Source organism: Diplotaxodon limnothrissa, linkage group LG18 (assembly GCF_057381915.1).
Source record: "Diplotaxodon limnothrissa isolate DT_005_m linkage group LG18, D_limnothrissa_male_GT1.1, whole genome shotgun sequence".
Classification (NCBI taxonomy): domain Eukaryota; kingdom Metazoa; phylum Chordata; class Actinopteri; order Cichliformes; family Cichlidae; genus Diplotaxodon; species Diplotaxodon limnothrissa.
Window position 1 is genome coordinate 10722952 of NC_140613.1, and position 22518 is coordinate 10745469.

Genomic DNA, 22518 nt, shown 5'->3' on the forward strand with positions numbered 1-22518 from the left:
CCTCCGATGATAGATCATATAAAACAGTCGCAGGTAAATAGATCATATATAACATATTCTCATGTCTGTGTGTGGATATAAAGACATCTTTGTATGTTTGTATAAACACAGGTCAGTCTTTGGTTCCACTCTAAAGTGCAGTTTCTGTGGTGCAGCAGTCTCAAGTCTTTGGTAAAGAGTTCAGAGGTTTAGGGACCAGTCTTTATGCTCCTTTATTCATTAAAACAACAAATGTAAACTTAGTCTACCAATGCAGTCTCTGTGACCCCCTCTGGGTCTCTGATGAATCCACACTCCTCTTTTGTGTCTTTGTGGATAAAATACTCAACCTGCTCTCTAGCTTTGCCAGAAAAGAAGTTGAGCAGTAACGAACGCGGCGATGGCCAGCGCGGCGCGTTTCTGGCCGCCTCTGTGCCATCCTGTGCAGCCGTTGGGGTGCAACGGAGGCCTCTGTGTGTCATCCCTTTGGCTGGAATCTGATGGCTGGCTGCTGGATGAACACTGGACCAGGGGCATCTGGTAGGACGTGGCTCGCTTCTCCGGGCGGTCCGGACTGGAGCCGTCGCTGGGGCGCTGGCCGTTGTAGAGCAGGTAGCGTCCATGAGCGTCCTGCTCCATGCGGAACAGCTCATACTCTGTGTGCGGCAGCCGGATGCCCAACGCCACGCAGCCATTGGTTAGGGTGACATCCTGCTCCACACCGACCTGCCAAGACCCCTGCACTCCACACTCATTACCACTGAAGACATTGAGGAGGGATGTGGTGGCCACGTCCATGGGAGTCACTCTCATGTGGTTCACTAAAAGAAGATGACATAAGAAGACCTTTAAAGCGATCTATTGTGCTTATTTTAAGCCTTTTTATTACTATTACTGAACTTTTGTCTCTCAAGTATTACTTGTTGAAACCCTGGCTGGCCATTTCTTGTTTTCACTGTGATCTAGAGCAGGGGTCCCCAACTCCAGGCCTCGAGGGCCAGTGTCCTGCAGGTTTTAGATCTCACTCTGGGTCTACACACCTAAATCACATGATTAGTTCATTACCAGGCCTTTGGAGAACTGCAAGACATGTTGAGGAGGTAATTTAGCCATTTTTAATCAGCTGTGTTGGATCACAGACACATCTAAAAACTGCAGGACACCGCCCCTGCCGTAGAGTAACATTGTTGCGCTCTGTGCACAGTCAGTATACAAGATGGGCATCGCTTTTTAGAAAGTCAAGTCTACTAAAACTCCATATCTTTGAGGGTGCCCCATCTTTAAGAAATGTGGGAAAGAAACAAAGAACTACATTCTTTATCTAAAAAGTGATGCTAACACAGAAGGGACACACTCACTCATCATATCAGGTTTAAACAAAAAAAACCAACAACAACAAGATCTTGAGGCCTCAAAGTGAGACTTCACAAACCAATGGTCGATATTAGGGTAGGTGCATCCATCTTTCATTACAGCCTGTCTCCAAATGGTAGATAGACTTGAGTTTTAAATGACGTGTCATTGAACCAGTTTATTCTGCTTGTTGAAACAACCTTGTTCTTATTTCTGTCCTTTCCTTCTATCGATTGTGAAAACACTGTGTCTGCGAAGTCAATAGGGATCACATGGATCATAACACGACTACCAGTTAATTAAACAAGCAACAGTCTAACCTTTTTATTCAAACACTGCTCAAAGTGAGCACGCCAAAAATGTTAGGAACTGCGTTTAAACTACACTGTATCAAAATAGGGTTTGGTAGTGTTTTTAAGAATCAGCATTACGGTAAAAATGCAATTACACCACTAAGTTACCTTTGAAGACAAAATCTGTTCCTCCCACGACGCGGGTTGAGTGAAGCCCTCGACTGTAGCGGCCACGGGCGTAGATGGTGAAGGTGGGGTGTTTACAGATGGGGTCAGAGTAGTGGTAGTAATGGCCCTCCCAGGTGTGGTTGTTATCGTGGAAGATGAAGTGGCGGGTCAGGAAGAGGACCTCCGGGCGAACTTCGCAGCGCTGGCTCACCCACTGACCGTACAACCCGACGGTCAGGTCGGCCCGCGGCGGCAGGATGGGAGGGTGGAACTCGTCCGAGCGGTAGATGATACGACAGGCGATGCAGCTGTGGTCGTGGTTCTAAAGAGAAAAAAAAATTTAATTTAACTCATAACAACTGATTTCATTTTACCAATAGTAAGTTTAGACAAAAAAAAAAAGTCATAGCACTAAAGCACTAAAGATTGAGATTTTTCACATGACTAAAGTCATATTTACTGAAAACATACAAACTAGGACTATAAATCTCAGTCAGTCAAGCTTTAGTCACAATTGTAGTTTTGGCTTCCCACAGTTAAATGAGCATAATCGAGTGATATAGAAGATACATGCTCTGCTATTTGGAATGAAAATAAATAAATAAATAAATAAAACTTCCTAAATCACTGCCTGATGACGTGCCTTCGTGTGTCATCACAGCGGTTTCCTGCAGAGCTCAGCTGGATGTTTCTTGGACTAGTCTGGATGAGTAACAATGCATTCAAAGACAGATATACAACAGAAATCAGATGTCTGGCAAGGCGGAACGTGAAGAGCTTGTCCCTCAAAGAGGATCATGATTCTTTTTTTGGAAAAACTCGTGCAAAAAAAAACAAAAAACAGTCAGTTATGTTATGTGTGTCTACACTACAAAAGAACACAATTTATTTAACTGCCTGAAGATACCACAAACTGCAATAACGTTAGTGCATAAAGGGCAAAAAACCAAAAAACAATCCATGAATTGTTGCCAACACCGATTGTCCAACATAAACTCTGATCTCCATAAAAGCGAGCCTGCACAGCTGGTCACTATATCCACCAACATACTGGACAAAAGATCTGTCATCCCCTCAAGTAGTTATTTTTGGCAAAACCTGGATTATCTGCAAAACGTTACATGAGGGCATCCATTGTGTTTGCATTGACAGATTGTGCCAATAATGTGCAAACAAAAATGCCAACATGCCAAAGATGGCGAGGTCTGCTAGCAAACAAACAAACGCTGATTTGCAAATGTCAAGAATAACATTTAAAGGCTCCAGATGCCTGAAATACAAGTACTCAGTATAATCTTATAGCTAACAATAAAGTCTTTGCTGTTCTCTGCGGGATATACCATGTGATTAAAGGGATGTACACACAGGAAGAGACTAACAGCAGTGTGGCCTCCAGAGGCCATTGGATGTCAAAATGGATTCTGGCGACTCATAAGTGATGACAGTCCAAATAACCATTGGCTAAACTAAGCGAGTGGGTACTGTGTCCTGAGTTAAACCGATTCTGAGTGGAAGGATTGGTGACTGAAGCTATAAAATAAAAACAAAAGGGGGAGAAAAACAGGCTGTTTTTGCAATGATACTGTAAAGTGGAGAATATATTAGAAGGTTGTCTAAATATTCGAGACCTTAAATGTCTAACCAGTGACAAACTGTCGGACACAAAGCACTGGAAGATGAGCCAATCTCTTCATATGTTGACAGTGCTTAATATGCTGTTTGTAAAGCCATTTTTACATTTTTTACTGTCACAGTTTCCGTTAAGCAAACTTTTTTTCCCCTGACGGAGACAAGACGATGTAAACACTTGAGAGGAATCAAAGAGTAGACATATGGCGCTATTTCACATTTGATGTCAATAAAAATAAGCCATTTTCAATTCAATTCAATAAAACTTTATTGATCCTGAAGGTTGACCCCGAAGGAAATTGCTTTTGTAAACCATGTGGAGCAACTCTCACTGGTAAAAACACTTATATTTACTCTACTACAATCTTATGATCTTTGCTTGACTAAAAGTAAAACAACTGATCCTTAAAATAGAACTAAAACTAAATGACGTTTTAGTCAAAAGACTGAAATGAAATCAAGATTTGCTGTTAATACTGACACGGTTTATATGTCATTTTTGGATGTGTGATAATCATGGTGATAGTGTAGGATCGTGTGAACAAGTCTGATCTGCAACCATCTTGCAACCGTTTGCCTTCAAAGTAAAAGTTGCACTTTATGAAACATGTAGCCAACAGTAACAGTAAAAGTTGTTACTTTAATGGCAAATTTTCTCAATTTCTGGTTTACATTGCACTTTTTCCAAGTTTTACTTCCTCTGGGCTAGCAGTTAGCAAGTATTTGAAGACAATCATAAAAACTACAGAAGACAGTGACACTCTACTAGCAACCAAAACAATCCCAAGAAGCCTTCTTTGAATCCAGTTTCCACGGCAGTCAGTGGTCACATCATGTCTAAATTGGTACACAACATGACGTCATGTGAAAAATCTCAATAATCAGAACTCCACTCATCATGTCTGAGTTCAAATCACGAGATGACAATGGTGAAAACACTGGTGGTGAGTGATTTCACAGTGGTTACGTCTGTGTTTTATACCGTCTATAGTCCGACTGCATCCAACATTTACATTTATACAGGTGGGTGATGTGAGAAGATTTCAAGGCTGCACAAGAAGTGGTCAGATAAAAAGAAAAAGTGAACCATTTATGAGACAGTCAGCTTATTATAGTGCAAACTGTTCACGAACTCAAAGTTTAGCCTGCTACTCAAACAAAGACAAAACAGAAGCATGTTCACTGAAATCTGTTTGTCCTGAAAACCTTTCATGACATCAGCACATTGTGTCATGAAATTCACACACAGAACTACTGGAATCTGTTCGGAGGAGAGTAAGGAAACTATTTCATTCAGTCTGACCCTCTGGAGTGTTTGGAGCCAAAGAGAACACATTGTTTCACAGTACAACACAGATGTCGGGACTACTTAAAGCCATTACACAGAAAACAGCATGCTGAGTTTTAATGCCACACACACACACAACATTTGTACATGCATAAAAAAAACAGTTAATCATATTCAGTTAATATCACTAGTCAGGTGGAGCAGCGTGTGTCCACAGACAGGACGGCCGGGGCTCTCCAACAGACTCAGAGCTGGAAACTACATCCCATATTCCACAAAATCTCTTCCAAAGACTGAACTCCAGGGAACCAATTCAGTTTTTTGTTATTTGAGGGTGGTCAAAATTTAAGACCTGACCTTCTCAACTCAATCGCTCTTTTTCCCAGACAACATTATGTCTGCATGAGATTTATGGGGAGTTTTAAAAGAAAGAAAGAAATGGAGAACGGTAAAATGAGGAGAAAAAGCTGGAGTATCACTACATCCTGCAGATGAGATAATCCCACTGCAGCTCCATAACCGCCTCAGAGCGAAAGGTTAATGGGACGACTGGGAGGGAGGCCTCCCACCAGAATATGTGTGAGAGAACAGTGTGTTTTTAAAAGCTGTGCACTATGTGTGTGTTTATATAAGAGTTGCATATGAAGAGAGGAAAATGCAGCATGTGCGTATATTTTAGCATATATATGTGTGGACATAAGAAAAAGAGCCGGAATCCGGAGAGTTTCAGTCGCAGGTGTGGAAAATGTTTTGTATCTGAAGGGACTCAGAGCCCATAAAATATAGACTTCCTGTCTGGCCTAACAATGAATATGTCCTCCTACTGATACCAATCTGTCCCATATATCATGACACTACCAATGATTTAAACCAGTGCAGGGTTTTGTTTTTTTTTGCTTCTTTTCCTGATAATGTTATCTGAAAATATAAATCAAACAAAATGACACTACAAGCTCAGAGTTTCTTCCAGAAAAGTTGTGAGTGGGGGGCTGGAGGTGCTTCATTAATATAGCAATATTTAACTGTTGTAATCATAATCATCAATTATGAAGGAAAAAAAAATGCTCACTTTGGACAATGGATGAAGAGAGAGATGGACCAGGGAGTTTATTTCCCACATCCACTGCATAAAGAGTAAAGTGCATAAAGGAGAGCATTAAATCACAGATGGCCTCATTCACAAAGGATTATGGGTAATTCATCCTCTCTTGATTAGTGGACATAACTGTACAGATATCAGCTCTGCAGCTAATGATTTAAACTGCCTGGTGAGACGGTGAGGTGTACCAGGGGAAATGTTCAGGAGCAGAGGGAGTGAACGTGGATGAGTTCAGATACTTGGGATAAATCATCCAAAGCCACAGACAGTGCACAGGAGAGGTGAGGAAGAGAGCGCAGCATCAGGGGTGATTTAAGACAGAAGGATAGCGGCAAGAGTGAAGATGAAGGTTTACAAGATGGTAATGAGATCCGCTACGGTGTATGGTTTGGAAACGGGGGGCAGAGTTGGAAAGTCAGAGGTTTCAAATGAAAAGAATTTGCCTGGGAATGCAGCTCAACAACCGCTTATTTTTAATCCGGGATGTACAGGATTAGAAATTAGCATATCAGAGGAATGGCTCAGGCTGCTTTAAAGAAGCAATGCAGAGATGGTTTGAACATGTGCAGAGTAGGAGAATGCTGAACATGGAGATTTCTGGATACAGCGAAGGAGGACATGCAGAGGACACTAGGGAGAGGGTTAGATGGAGGCAGATAGTCTTCTATGGCCACCTGTGAATCTGTAATAATCATAAGAAAAATATGAGAATATGAAAAAGATTAAACTAACCAAAAATGAATCTAAATTTTGTGTAAAAATAAATGAATAAACCCAGTGCACAGGTGTGACAGGGCTCATCTTAGCCAGAACAAGGACAAGCCATGCTTGTACTCGTCCTCATCTAAACCGTGTAAATGCAGTTAGTTCAGTGTTCAAAGAGACTTTCAGTAGAAGACTGAAATAACACCAGAGTGTGAGAGGCTGCGTTTCTTGACCAAAATTTGGAATTTTTATTTTTTATTTGAAACTCTGATTTTAGTTACAATTGTTGACAATGACGAGCATTAAGAAATTCTGTACGTAATAATAACGGTAGTGTCATAAAGCATGTGTTAAATGTTTATAAACTATTTACTGACAAACAAACTGGTGGTGGTGGAGAATATGTGATTGAATATTTAATTGTTCAATTAAAAACTACATTTAAAATAAAAGGCTGCTTCATCAGAGTAGTTCCCTTTTATTTACTTGTAAACGGGTTAATTATGTTTGATGTACAAGTGGGATAAATGCCCTCATAACCAGCAAAAATGCTGAGAAGTTTAAGTGGATCTGAGCATGGATGGGTTTTCAGTGTGTCAGTGACCAAAGACTCCAGCCAAGAGTTCAACCTTGTATTTAACAGGAAATCATTAGCAGGCAGGTTTCTTTGCCGCGTTGAGCCTACAGTGTCCGGCTTGCCATGAAATGCTGGACGCACTTTTAGGTAGAAGCAAAGTATTTTATAACTTTACTGGAAATGAAGAAAATAAAAACGGAGGAAATGAGGGAGGATATTACTACCCTTGCTACATATAAGTGACTTTCCCCCCCCCCCATTTCATTTCATTTTTTTTTTTACTATACTGAACAGAGGTGACGTACAAATAAAGTGCAATCCAAGTCATGGCAGATAAAGGAGCATTAGAGCTGAATTCTTCCATTTGGGACGTAGTTCAGGGAAAGCTGATGTCCAGGAGCAAACATTTTATGAGAAACTGAAACCATATCAGACTTTCAAAACCTTCCGTAGAGACCTGTTGGCAAAACAGACAGTCCTAATACTTTGATTTTTTTAAACTGGCATCCATTGAGCTATACCAGTATCCCTTCTGTAAGAAGACTTCCTGGGAATTCATAAAAAACCTTTCATCTCAGATTGACCGGCTTTATTGCTCAAGTTTTGAGGTACTTTCATGAAAGAAATGACCAAGAGCAGCATAACAAGTACACACACAAAATGAGCAAACACAACACTTTAAAAACAGCAACAATATAGAAAAAACCCCAAAACTGATCCCTTCTTAACAAGGATCATTATCAAGTGGTCATTACGCCGCCTCAGTGACGCAGCAATGAGCCGGGGCGACAGAAAACTTAAAAACACAGTCCCCCGCTTTGCTCTTGCATCACTGCTGAGTTCCACCCAGGAACCACAAATGAACATGCTGGCACCAGCAAATGTTCTGGCCTGGGACCAGTCCTGGGTACACTGCTCAAGATTAATGTATTGGATCATCACCATGGCAATAAAAAAAAAATAAAAATCCCTAAAAAGAAACCATTACAACCTCAAGAGATGGTCCAGTTGAGTGCTTTTCGAGTAAGAACGAGTGCGGTACTCTGTACTGCTGCTTTACCAAGAAAATATACGAAACTTAATTTACTGTAACTGAAAAATGCCGTGAAAAACAATACTGTAATGTAGACATTTGTGTTATTATAGAAACAAATGACCACGTTTACCCAAATAGGGAGTTACTAAGGAGCTACTTTTTTTTGCAAGTTTTATAATGTTCACCTTCAAGAGTTTGGTTTCCACTCAAATACAGTGGAGTTTCAAAGAATCTATTCTGCATTAAATCAAGTTAAACTGTATTTTATTACCGTCATGTCCAGTGTTTATTCCTTGAGCACTGTTCTGGTCTCCAACATCTCTTTTTGTAAATACCTTTAGCTACTAAACGCTCCACTATGTTTGTGTCTGAATGTAAATCAAAGCAGTGAAATTGATGGTTTTAAAACCAGCACACTGAGTTGAAAGATGCTGAAATCACAGCCTGTGTATCTGAGATGACATCATACATTGGTCTGTGAACAACACCCTCAAGATAGGAATTTCAGCCATCACCATATTTGTTTTTAAACTAAACTAAACATGAGAGATTGCTGAATCTGAGAATACGATTAAAACCTTGGAGCACATATCTTCTATTCTACTTCATTATTTAGCAAGCGATCAGCACAGTGGACTGATCTGCATGTTTGTTTTGGCACAGATTTTATGCCGGACACCATCCCATTCATTCAGGCTTAGGATTGGAGCCATGAAGATATCAGCTTGTGAGTCTCTGGGACTTTTGTCTACACCCAATCTCTAACCGTAGGTATTTTGCGAGTATGGTGAATGTATTTACCACTACATCACGGAGAAGTAGTTTAATTAAACGGGACAAACATCAAGTCATGTTTAATAAAAACTTAAATGAGTGATTAAGTTGCAGAGTCATTTTTAAATTTCAGATCCGATTTCTATTTGTAACCTAAAGAGTCGCCCCCCTGTTGGTCATTAGAAAGAATGCAGTTTTAAGGCACTTTGACACTGGATTCACCTTTTAAGGGGAAATTATGGTACAGCAGTGGCTGTGTGCTGGCAGCTAAATACTGCCCATCTACCTGCAGACAGCATCTTGTCAGATGGGGGCACACCCATGTGCGCTACTCTTGCTTGTGCTGTTGCTGGTCCATTAGCCAGCAGTGCAGAGGAGTCAAACTGAGTGTTAAAAACTATGGAAAGCCAATTCTTGTGCACTTTCCTGGTGCTCCCTTCCCTTTTCTGGCACATTTTTCAACCAATCAGCATTCAGCTGATACACAGAGTCATCCATATAGCGCGCCATGCATTTGGGATTTTGGAGGACTGTAGGGGAGCATGTTGGCATTGGCTGAAAGGCTCTCTATAGGTTCTTCATAGGCAAACACATACATAAACTGGCATAATTAAGCATTAGGTGCAAAGACTACATCCATTTTTTTAATGTGATTAAAATGATCTAAAGTGCAAAGTGCAGCTGTAGTGATTGGCAATAATCTTCTGTATGTAGATGCATGCACCGTTTTGATTAATGCATTTAATGAAAATCCCACAGTCCAAAGACATACCATGGGGTTTTGGTTAATTGGTGACTCTAAACTGCCCTTAGGTGTGAATGCAAGTGTGAATGGTTGTCTGTCTCTCTACGTTAGCCCTGCATCAGGCTCGTGACCTGTCCAAGGTATACCCAGCTTCTTGCCCTATGGTAGATGGGATAGGCTCCCCCCTGAAAAGCATAAGCAAAGAGAATGGATGGATGGGATTTAAAGAAATTAAGAAGAGTATTTCTGTAACAGAAACACTCTTCAGGTTACTGAGAGACAATCTTTTGTTTCTCAGTAATCTGAAGAACACACTGAAGAGTTTTTATTGGAACTGCTTCCTGGCAAAGAAACAGTCCCTGTTCTAGCTTGACAGCAGGATGTTTCGAAAATACACAAAAAGACTGGCGGTGTTTCAGGGAAGAGAATACTTTTTATAAGGTTTGTTAAAAAGAAACTTCACTGACATTAACTGAACCGGAGTGGTAACAGAAATGAAAGAGACAGAAGCAAAAACTCCCTTTTTTCCCTTCAAGGCTGCAACTCTAGGACTGATTCCCAGTTTGGAAGTGTCACTGAAAATTCCGCCAACAGTCCAACTTCCTTTTTTTATTCCAAAAAGATTGAAGACAAAACGGAGCACATGCAACAGTTTGATTTGAGCCCCAGGCACGCATAAGATCGGAGCTGGTATGTGCTCACTGGACTAATTCATATGGCCGCATCAATCCAAATTCCAGGAATACCGCATGATGATTGCTCCCAGAGATAGGCTCGGTTTCACATTGCATCTCTGCAGGCCAGAGGGGCTTAAGGAGAGCAGCTCTGGTCATTACAGCGCCACAGGGGAGCTTGTCTGATCACAGCTCGTCACCCCACACACTGTTTACATTCTGATCAGCAACACCAAGCCCCGTCATCCCCATACATATGAATGTTTATTTAGACAGCGGACCCGAACAGGATTTCATTGTGATCTCTGTAGAGGGTGACAGTGAAAACATCACTCTAGGGTTTCAGCCAGCGGGGAAACTCCTTTTCAGCAGTGTAAATACAGAAATTATATCCTGTAAGCACAGTGGAGATGAAATCAGTATGTAGATAGTTTCTGGTTTCTTTCAGTGCAAATATTTAGTGTGCAAAGGTCTAAGCTCAAGATTATTGACTTACACAGAGATCCTAACACAGACTAGGGTTTTCTAAATAGATATCAGTTAGGTACAACAGATGGGCTTAACCGCCTCAGAATAATTTGGATTATCAATAACTCGATAATTCAGCAGAATAATGTAATTTCCCCCCCTAAAAAAAAAACAAAAACAACAGGCCTTCCCTCTAAAACACAATAAACACAATTAGTAAACAGTTTATCCTGGTCTCCTCACTGATTTTGGTTAAATTATACATAAGATAGCTCCCAAATTAAAATGTATGTTTTTCAGGTCAGCTCAGGTTCTATCTGGTGTGTGTGGTCTTTGTGGCGTGGAGGGTCAACACAGCAGGGATGGAGTTCAGCTGAGGTTGCACACTGAGTTGCATGCTCGGGACAGAAAACAAAACCCTACCTACGATCCAATGAATACAAACGTCAGGTTTCTGGGTGGGAAGAGTTCTCATTCCCGTCGCTCAACTAAGGACTCCTACTGGTAAGTCATGGTTCCTGCACAGTGAGGCAGCTATCCCCTGCAGGTAATAACTGTTGTTACTGGCAGAGATTCTGCACAACTACAAACTTCAACATAGTCCCTGCCTTACCAACTTTAAAATAATACTGGCTGTTTACTGACAGAGAAGCCTAGTGTCTTAACCACAGACTGTGCATAAAAGATGGAAGTAGCTTCCAGTTGTGACATTTGAAACCGAAGTGGGTGTGCCTTAAACTTGCATTCTTTCTAATGCCCTTAAGGGGGCGACTGCTGGTTTCAAAAAGGAGCCTGGTTGCAAAGAAAGTCTGTTGGAAAATGCTAAACAAACATTCTGCAGATCAGCTTTTGAGCCGAGTTACTACTTTCAAGCTGTCTTTAATACAACATAATGTTCATTTTGTAAATTACAGTTCCCACTAGAGTCAAAAGAGGATCAAAGGGTGCATGTTTCAGAATGAGATTTCCGTGCGAGGGTTCAGTGTCTAAGAGCTTCACAGTCTATCCACTCCATGTCTGGTTACAAAACACAAAGATGGCGACAGTGATGACACTCAGCTTGATGCGTCATGATGGTACTTAATTGACTAATGAGTGTTGCCATCTTTTATATACAGTCACACTATTGCTGATTTAAAAAATGTAGGCTTTTAGACAACCCAACAGGTTGTGCTGAAGTACAGCAGTAGACTTTTAAGGCTATAACAATAGTTCAAAGTTATGGACGCCCCAAAACTTATTTTTTAATGTTTTGTAATTATAAAAACTCTTTAATTTAATATTACGACCCACAAGTGGACAAACTCTGTTCTAGAATCAAGTCTAAGGCTACATAATAGCATCAATGCACTAAGCCCTAAGCGAGGGAGGATCATTAGGGACTTGCCTTGGCGTTTTGCAAAGCGGTCTGGTAGCTGGACGGCTTGTAGTACAACCTCTGCGATGGTTCAGTGTGTATGTCTCCTAGAAACAGCTCCTCCACCAGGTGATCCAGGTTGTGGTGCAGGTACTGCTTCTCCACTCTCAGCAGCTGCAGCTCATGCATGGCAAAGTTAAGCTCTCTGGTGCAGTCGTAGTCGCCCTCCTCGCTCACCAGCTCGTACATCGCGTTGGGTTCCCAGGCGCCCTTCACTGCCCCTCGGCAGCTGCGGTTGAGCCTCTGGCTGAGCTCTTTGTCCACGGTGGCTGTGTGATACACCATCTGGACACGATGGAGCTGGTACTCCGCCTCTGTGCCACCGCGGATGATCCAGGAAGCCTGGCGTAAGCGCAGTCGACCCCGAATCACCAGCGTGTAGATGGGTTTGGTGCAGTGGTTGTCCTCATAATAAAACTGGTGAGCCTGGAAGGTGTTGTTGGGGTAAAACCTGTAGGAGCGTGTCAGGAACTCTGGGCCTGGTCTGACCTCACAGCTGAAAGAGAGGACAGATGGCTGTTAAAAAGAAACAAAAAAAAAAAAAAAACCCTTAAAAACATTTATGTTTGTGTGAAGAGCTGAGTGGTATTCATGTTCCTTGCCTTGAGTTTCACAAACAGCATGTTTGAAATATAACCCAATTAATCTGCACAGAAGATTGACTAGCTTCAGCCTTTTTTATTGGTTGTACGTCTTTGGTTTATTCTTTTGTGAAGAATGTCACGAGATCAGCGTAAGTTTCTGTCTGGTGGTGCATTCAGAGAAGCTCAGACATGTCAGACCTGACAGTAGGAGGCTGAAACTAATCTGTATCTATATATCTATATATAAAGAGCAAAAGCCCCACCCACTTGCTGTTGTTCTTTTTTAACATCATAACCAATGAGTTTGTCTATTACTATTTGTGTTCCTGTTTCCCCATTGTTGAGTTGCAACCATTAGTTTAAAGGAAGCCTCCAAACCACTCCCATGTGCCTGTGAACCACATCAGTGGGCGTAAAAATAAAGAAATGTGGTGAACACACATTGACTCACAGTGAAAGTAATGTAAGCTTTAATTAAACAAAAAAAAAAAAAATCACCTCCTGCTAAGAGTTTCTTACTATAATGAAGTGAAAGTAGTAGCTTGCTAGAGAGTAATGCAAACTCTTAAAGATTTTGGTTAGGGGGAAGATACAGAGAAAAGACGCCAACCTGGTGGACACCCAGTGGCCCTCCACGCTGGGAGGCATCTGCACAGTGATCCGGGCGCCATTGTGAAGGTGCTTTAGCATGTGCTGGCACTGGGAGTCTTTGATAGATCGGCCAAAGGTTTTCTCTGGATAGAGGCGACTTGAGCGGCTTTCCGAGTAGTGAAGAGAGGAACCTTCAACCCAAACTGTGGGAACAAGACGATGAGAAAACAAAGATGATGATGACGAGCCTTTACGTACAATAACAAATGTAAAACAATCAAAACGAAAAATTACATTGTAAACAGCTGTTGAATTACCATTGAGCAGCGTTTGAACATCAAATGTTGGGGTCACCGAGTTTGAAAGGCTGGATAAACCACAGAGGAATCTGTTTATTCTGGCATATCTTTACCTTCTAAAAAATTACCGCTTTTAGGACAACTGGGAAGGCCAATTACGCTGAGATCAAACGGAACAGCAGTCTCCCTCATGCTTTCAATCTGCCAGGCCTCTTTGAAGTGTTTAGAAGGTTTAAGTTTGTCATTTTAACTCTTGTCATTGCCAGAGATTACATGGCTGCTCCAACAACCTGTAACACCTGGTATGAATGAAAATGAGCAGATCATGAGACAGGTTGAGGGCCAATTAGTGAATTTCGGCTTCCACTCACTTTTAACAACAACATTCAAACGAACCAAGACAAATGACGAAGATTTGTATGCTCAGTTCCCACACCGCCCGCGTGCCCTTGACGCACCACATGGAAAAACAATACCTTCAGCGATGGACTGAGCTTAAAGGGATAAAATGTCGGAAATGAAAGCACTTAAAAAGCCTACAGCCAGAGAAAAGCCCCGAAGCTCACATTCCCTCAAGGATTTATGCCATGTAATACTCCGATATCATCAAAATCTACCTTGAAATATGAAGACTTTGCCATGAATTCTTTCTATCAGACCCGACTTGCCTGGCAATATCATTTAATGCCTAGGAATGCCACTGCGGTCGCCTCTGAGCTTTTAATTTGAGACTAATAACACTGAAGGAGGGAGAAAAACATCTGATTAAAAGAAGCCAAAAGCTCCATGAAGAACAAAGCTCCATCCAGCTGTTTTACACCCAGTCGGGCAGCTCCTATGAGAGCTAGCCCAGGCTTGTGTGCAAATCACCACATCACAGCACTGCTGAATGGAAACACTGGACAGTGGGAGAGACTTGATCCCCCGACTCAGCTGGTGGTATTAGTAACGCTGCTCTGTTTGCTGTAGCTGATCTTAAAAATCAAAGGAGACACTTCACAGTTTGCTGCATGTTATGCGTGTATGTATATAAATGTTTTTTTGGTTTTTTTAAACACCTGCACTCGGCTTGGACCACAGCAACGATCTGAGCGGCTGCCAACAGCTTGTTTTCACTATGATGAGAGCAAAAACTAACAGTGTGCGCTTGAGAGTGTTAAAAAAGGAAACCTGGTGAGATGTATAATCTAAAACACACTTAACACTTTTATGCAACCCCTTGGGTTTAATAGCAGGTGAATTTAAGGGTTGAGCACATCCAAAAGAAAACTAACAGAAATCTAGCTGCGAAACTGTTACCCGGTTATAAATTAGGTGAATAGAACATAAAGTGGTACACCGTGCCATTATGTATTTAACAGAAGAATTTTTTAAGAGAAAATGCAAAAGCAGTTCGGGGGTGTGCTGGTGTGGAGCATTCAAGCAGGAAAGAAGTCAGAGATGATCTCAGAGAAGCTTTTGTTGCTGCCCATTAATCTGGGAAGGGCCATTTCCAAACAGTTTGAAGTCTGTCATTATGCAGCGGAAAGATTATTCACAAGTGCAAATCATTCAAGACTGTAACCAATCTTCTAAGGAGTGGACGTCCCAGCAAATTCACCCCAAGGTCACAACGTGCAAAGCTGAGATAAATTGCAAACCCCCCCCCAAACCCAAGCGCTACATCTTAGACCGCACAGGCCTTAATTAGCATGTTAAATGCTAAAAGTTCAGGACAGCACAATCAGAAAAAGAATGAACAAGTATGGCTTGTTTGGAAGGTATGCCAGCCTCTTGGCTCTAGAAAGAACAGGAAAACCACAGGACCTCTTGGACAGTGTCCTTCAAACAGATCAAACCAAAGTGGAGATGTTTGGCAACAACACGCAGCAGCACGTTTAGCAAAAAAAGCAAAGGCAATATAATAGAAAAAACAGCTTATATCAGTGTTGATTGAAGGTGATGATTTGAGCTTGTTTTGCAGCCAGGACCTGGGCACCTTACAGTCATTGAGTTGACCGTGAACTCCTCTACTCTACAGTCAAATGATCCCCATGGCTGAATAGCTGAAAAAGAAAAGAATCGAGATGTTGCAACAGCCCAGTCAAAGTCCAGACCTCAACCTGATTGAAATGTTGTGGTGGAACCTTAAGAGAGCTGTGCCTAGATGAGTTCATGGAAACCTCAATGAACTGAACGAAACTGTAAAGACGAGTTGGCCAGAATTCGTTAGCAATCAAACGAGAGCCTGATCCAGTCGCACAGAGAACGATTACTTCAAGTTAAAAACTGTTAAAGATGATTCTACAAGCTAAAACCTCAGAGGGTGTACTTAGTTTGTCACACGCTTCTGCATTTTGGCTTCGTTTTTGTTAAACAATGACAGTGTAATATGTCATGTTGTGGTTCATCTGAGATTTTATTTGCTGATTTTTTTTTTAATTATATCCTATATGTAAAACTAATTTTATCCATCAGTCTGCTAACATAATGTTTTCTGAAGTTTGTGCTCAGTGGAGACCCGGGGATTGTCTGGAAAACTGGGGAATAACACTATCGGATCATTTTTTCTGAGAAAAATGAAGATTGGAACGGGAATTTCAATTAGATATACTAGTTGATATTGACAGTGCTTTTTATAAAAAAAAAAAAAAATAAAAAAAAAAGGTAGATCTGTGATCTTTTAGCTTTACCTGGCAGAGTTGGGTCTGGAATTTGTTCAGAAGCATCATATAAGCCAGAAAAGTGGAACTAAGAAGAATCCTGAATAGAAATTTGCCGTTTTCACACCTCATCCACAAAGAGCCAATCAACAGCTGAACTATGAAACATTTGAGCCAGTCATGTTGCACTGAAGCATGCGCACAGCAGAGACGGAGTTTCAACTGAGTGGTGGGACACGAATCTGCTGGCTATTGGAGTAAAGATGGTACTTGGTGTACTTTTTTCTCACATTACTGTGTGAGCATAAGTTCATTAACCAAAAAAAACCTCCCCAAAACAAAAAAGAAACAAAAAAAAGGACAGAACTAATTTTTTTGAGGAGGGAGTGGTTTCTAAAGGTTACTGAAGCTTAATGTCAGATTTACACAACAGCCTGAGAATGAAGGAGGAGAATAATAAATCTTTGTTTCTGTGAAAATCTGCTGTTTCGTTAGATTAAGACATAATTTGTTATCTCCAACAATGTTTTCCTAAGTCGTGGTCAAATGTTTTTTTTTTTCTCTTTGTGATAAGATTGTGAGCAACATCGCTGATATCTTTCTGTCATGACGTTAGACAGACCTGATCCAGAGTCAGCAGTGTCATAGGGAAGCCTGTGCAAATATCAAAATTATAATGAAACGTGAGCTTCGTTTTGAACCACAGTTACAAATCTTCTTACATTACATCAAAGACAAATGTGGACCTACTCGAAATGGAAAACAGACTCAGACAGGGAAATAAATGAGGAAATGATTATATTGAGGTTATGCGTAGCTTGTTAAAAGTGACTTTATAAGAGGAGGCATCAGACGCCTGCTTCTTTGCACTTTTTTAGTGTTGAATGTGTGACTTTCTTCCACTAGTTTTTTTTTTTTTTTTTTTTTAACTCTTCGTTCGTGAAGGCAATAATCAGAACGGCTCCACTCAAACTCTTTCTGGCCCTTCGCTGCTGCTGCTTTCCCAAACTGCTGCTCTATCTAAATCAAAGCACCCACAAAACTCCCAGAGTCCCAAACCACGGCGAACATTTCCAGTTGGCCCGATCCCACTGGTGAGGTAAGAAGGCTGGGACCCCTGACAAGAAGAGAGACTGTACAGTATTTATGGGAAGAGAAAAATCCTAAATTTCCAGAGCAGAGACCAGACAAAGGACTTTTCTTCTTGTTATCTCAGAGTCTGGCAGTGACCGCGCAGGAGTTGAAAAGGGTAGACAAAATGACACTTCAACTTCAGGGCAGCTGCATCCAGAGGTGGGAAGTTATAGAGTACATAGAGCTGGGCGATATGAGATTTTTTCATATCACGATATGTTTTTTTCATTTCAGGCGATAACGATATCTATCACGATATAAGCCAAATAACTATATTTGTAAGATTTAAATGTGCCGTTGCTCACAAGTAAAATGTGAAATAATCAGCAGCTTGTTTTTATTTAAATATTTATTTCCCATAATAAGTTCAACAGGGTAGATGTACTTAAGGAACATGAGACTTTTTCAGATAAATAAAGGCAAATATTGCAAACTACACAAAAGGCAGCCGCTAAAGCGTTTAAGTTTCAAAACAGAACAAACGAAACAGACTAAATTGTCAATTCCACTTAGAAACAAAATATTAATTCTAAAAATAAATCTTAGTTTGTTTTACAGAAGAACAGACAAAACTGACTAACTTTTGTCAATATCAAATAAACTGAGAACTAAAAGGAAATTCTCAATCTCTCCTTGTTGTATAGCTGAGCTTTTCAAACAGTTTTAACAGTTACTTTAGTCTGACAAAAGCCGAATGACGAATTAGCGCTTCCAGTCAGAGACTGAGGCTACGTCCACACGTACACGGGTATTTTTGAAAACTGAGATTTTCCGTTTTCGTTTTAAAAAAAATAATCCCGTCCACACATAAAGGCAGAAATGAAGGAAAACGCTGCTATGAACATGCCAAAGCAGCAGGTGGCGCTAGATTCCTAACCGTGCAGAAATATTGGCCAATCAGAAGTCTAGAAGCCTCGGTGGGAAAAAGTAAACAAAGCTGGGGCATAGAAGCAGAACCGAGTCGTAAGTGTGGAGGGACAGTAACTGTGTGTATATGTAAGCATTTAAACACTGCAGAGAGTAGAATTAACAGTAACAGTATTGTAGAAATTCATTTCACCGAAACAATAACGTGGCGCACAGTGTGACGCATGCACCAGTTTATTGTATTTCCAGACTTGCTTTCGGCACAATTTACAGTGCACGCTACTCTATTTTTGTCAGACTTGAAATAGCCGAAATACCTTCACACTACGGAACTTCTATGGCTCTTCCGTTCGACAATCTCTCCGGCATTGGAACCATCATCTGTTTTCTCTTCGGTCACGCGCGGTTGATTTTTCTAGTCGGCACACTCATTTCCTCCATTATGCGCTGGCTGCTTCCCAAACAAACACACGTGCGGCTTGGCACTTGTGCTGTACGTAACAAGTCACGCGACGTGACGCTGCGGCTGTGATTGGTTCGGCTCTGCGCTACTTAATTTGGATTGGCTGACCTTTTTTTTTTTTTTTTTTTTTTTTTTTTTTTTTGAGGACAAGAGCGGCGAGGTCTATCGCGATAGCTTAATTTCTCTATCGAGTAAAAGTTATATCGCGATACATATCGTTATCGTTCTATCGCCCAGCTCTAAGAGTACATAAAAAAAAAAAAGAAAAAAAGAGAAAAGTGGAGGTGCTTGAGTACTTTGAAAGGCTTTCTACTTGGAGATCAGAAGGAAAATTGCACATTTCGAAAGCCAGTACACATTTATCTAAGTTACTTACACAGATTAGGAAGTAAAAGCCATAAAATACTGCTTTGGTTCAGTAACAAGAGAGTAGAGCCAGCTGTCAGATTGTACTTGCATGGGGGAAATGCCAAAACAATGTCAAAGGAAAGAGGAGCTTTGAGCTACACTTGACTCCCTGTTTTTGTATTTTAGATGCATTTAGGTAAACTTATATAAACTTGAGAGAAAAATAAGTAATAAGATACAGTACAGCCATACAGGCTGTAATTTGGCACAGAAAACGCTCATGTTTAGCAGGTGTAATGCACGCTAGCGGTGAGCATTAAACATTAAGAAGGCTGAGCCAGGAGGGAACGTCATTGCTTCTAGTCTAAGTTTTTACCCGAGGGTGGCAGGAGTAGGAAACCCAGTTTTAATTTTCCTCAGTGGGACACGCATATCTACAAATTTCAAGTTGCTAAGACAAAACCATGATCGTCAATATCACAGTGGTGCCAAGTGAAAAGCCATCAGAAACAGCAGGTATTTTCAGGCTCTGGGGCTCATGGCAATCAGGTTGATGAGATTTTTTACTCTGGACCAAATGTTGGAAAATACATTTTCTATTTTTGTTCAGAATTTTTCTTCCTTTGGGACAAATTAAAGACATCCATCCATTTTCTTCCACTTCTCCAATTTCCTTAATCCAAACCTTTGACTGTTTTTGAAAAATGTTGAAGAAATAAGAAAAAAAGTCACCACCATAATTACTATTAATAAAAAAAATAATACTTTTTTAATTCTGAAAAAATACACCAACATAGACCACACACGAATGGAACAGGAATTTCACAGGGCCCCTGTAGTCTCATTTTAGAGTATTTAGCAGCTGCTTTGGCACTTTAAAGGTTTTTGGGGGATTTTTCTTGGAAGCCATCTGATTCTTCGTAGCTCAACCTTCAAGAGGAAAAATGGAAATGTGAACATCTGCATTTCAGTGTCAACAACAACACCTCCAACAGCTGATGTGGACCATGCTTCACATAAAAGTTACAGAAAAGTGACTAAATGGACCTTGAGATGAGATTGTTTTGTAATCCATCCAAACTTCACAACCAGCACTTTTACTGCATTCCTGCACTGGCTGCTGATACAGATGTGCAGGACAAACCGGGCTACAAATTGTGCCTCCTACTTCCTTTCCTCGCTTCCTTTCGCTGCAGTTTGACTGCATCTCTCTCAGTTATGCCGGCATGACTCTCCCTCTCGCTATGAAATTATTGTGCAAATTGTCTGAGTGATGCTTTGCAATTATGGAAATGGTTATTTGGCGTCTTTGGAGATCTGCTAGTCTCAAACTGCTTTGACTTCCAGACCACTTTAACAGCTGATAAATGCTGGTAACTGGCATCCAACCCAGTGCAACCCCAAATTACAGCAGCTTTTGCAGAGCCAGACCGATGCATCGGCAGACTGACAGCACTAGCTGATACGATATATTATGTTTTAGGCATTTTGCACAAATGCTTTTATGAACCTTCAAGACATCAACACAAACTCCTTTAAATGATTTCAATCACAGTGTGTCAGCAACGTAGCCGGTTTTGTTGGTGTATTACCATTCACTAAAGTTACTTTACAGTGACTACTGTGATGTTAAGTACAGAATTATTGGCTATGATTTTATAATACAATAGCACATCTGTCCAATCTGGATTTCAGAGGCAGGCATGAGATTAAAATGTGTATTTTTTCTTTTTTTTTTTAACCCCTTTTTTGAACCAAAATGCCAATTTTGGCAATATATGTGTAATATTAGTCAAATTATAGCAAATATGGGTGAAATGTGTTTCTATTTTTTTATTGCTACTTTCTATTCTTTCAACTTTTCTGAAAATTTAAAGAAACTATAGCCACATGACCACCACACACAAAATAATATAATGATAAAAAAAAACAACAGCAACTACTCTGAAATGAACATTAAAGTAAAGCTGTCAGTTAAGCCAATATCTATATGCAGATACAATAAAAACTTCATGGCTCCATTGAGGTCCACTGAGCAGAATAGATTAGATTCAGTAAAAAGGTGAAATAGAAGCAGCTGCTCTTCCGTGGGTCCATTTCTTGGCTTTTTTTTTTTAACCTTTCCGTTTTGCTCTCCAAAGACACGCTGAGGTTTTCTCTCCCAGTAAATTTACAGCGCACTCTAATCTAGCCTGACAGTGCATTTTCATTGCCACTCTGAAAGGCTGCAATAACACACCACTTAATTGAACGTTCGGATTCACTTAAACACACTTAAGGATAAGTGGACCCCAAAATGTTTTTTTTTATCTCAACCAGGTTATTTGAAGTTGCTGCCAAATGTTGCCTTCCACTGTCACTGGCAACAGATGGATTGGGTCAACTGCAGTCCCATAATCCTCTGCTGCTCAGACAGGGTTTTCATCAGGATTGGATGTTTTAAGTGGCTCTTAACTCTCGCAGCGCTTTCATCTGCCCAGCAGCCTCGGGGAAGATTTTTATTGCCTTCTAACCTTTATACATCACTATGGCATAAGGCGCAAAGTTAACACAAAGTTTGTCCTGAATGGAGGCAAACATCAAGCCATGATAGTGAACAGGTGTGATGAAGGGAATTTTAACCTATGAGTGACCCACATCTTACATATGTGCGGTTTAAATGATTAGCAAAGTAAATAAATTAACTTAAATGACCGTCTGAAATTGTTCTAACTGTACAGCTTGTATAGAAAAACAAATACGAAACACATGGACATGTTTCCAAGCGCACGTGGAGTAAAACATGCTTTGAGCTCAGTTTTTTAAAAATCTTTTAACACTGACACTTGTTGCAGCGCATGAAACCTCAGAATAACAAACACTAGCACATGGGGAAAAGTTTCTTACCCAAAAAAGCAACGAGAAGCAGCTTAGATGACGGCCCCATTTCAGACTTGGTTGGATTAAAACGAGCTTCACGCTGGTCACAACGGAGATCAGGCTTCCCTTTATTCAGCGTCCGAAGTTATTCCGACAGAAATCCTCACATTTTGGATCCAAAGCGTGGAGAAAACACTTTTGCAAAATCCGAGCATCATATGAAGAATGCTCTCGATACGCAGAGGGAGAGAATAAGAAGCCCGCTGTACTTTCGCATCCGAACAAAGAATCCTCTGGAAATCAAAGTAAAGTTTAAACTTTACAGCGAGCCACCCTGAAACAGTCAGAGATTGTGGTGCTGAGTTCAAAAGGCTTTCTTACTTTAGCGCGCGTGTCCTGTGTGCTGCACCCCGGAGGAGTGTTTGGAAGTGTGTCCAGAGATTGGACTCACCCCGCCCATTTAGATATTATATGGGCGTGGGGAGGGTGCTTAAGCTTCCCCAGTGAAGTGCAAACTCCAAAGAGA

At 40.8% G+C, this 22518-nt stretch overlaps 1 protein-coding gene across 1 annotated transcript; it reads right to left on the bottom strand.

Moving 5' to 3' along the window:
* Positions 1 to 336: 336 nt before the first annotated feature.
* LOC146613134 (protein APCDD1) lies at positions 337 to 22059 on the bottom strand. Its single transcript, XM_085378319.1, has 5 exons — positions 22020 to 22059; positions 13400 to 13583; positions 12176 to 12701; positions 1794 to 2115; positions 337 to 800 (listed from the first exon to the last, which is right to left on the bottom strand). Exons 1-5 carry the CDS (start codon positions 22057 to 22059, stop codon positions 337 to 339), a joined length of 1536 nt encoding a protein of 511 aa, XP_085234445.1.
* Between the last annotated feature and the right edge of the window lie 459 nt (positions 22060 to 22518).

Coding starts and splice junctions, on each gene's coding strand:
- LOC146613134 (XM_085378319.1), bottom strand. CDS start 22,059: ATGGGGCCGTCATCTAAGCTGCTTCTCGTTGCTTTTTTGG. Junction 13,584..22,019: donor GCTTCTCGTTGCTTTTTTGG/GTAAGAAACTTT, acceptor TTGTTCCCACAG/TTTGGGTTGAAGGTTCCTCT. Junction 2,116..12,175: donor CCGCTTTGCAAAACGCCAAG/GCAAGTCCCTAA, acceptor TTTTCTCTTTAG/AACCACGACCACAGCTGCAT.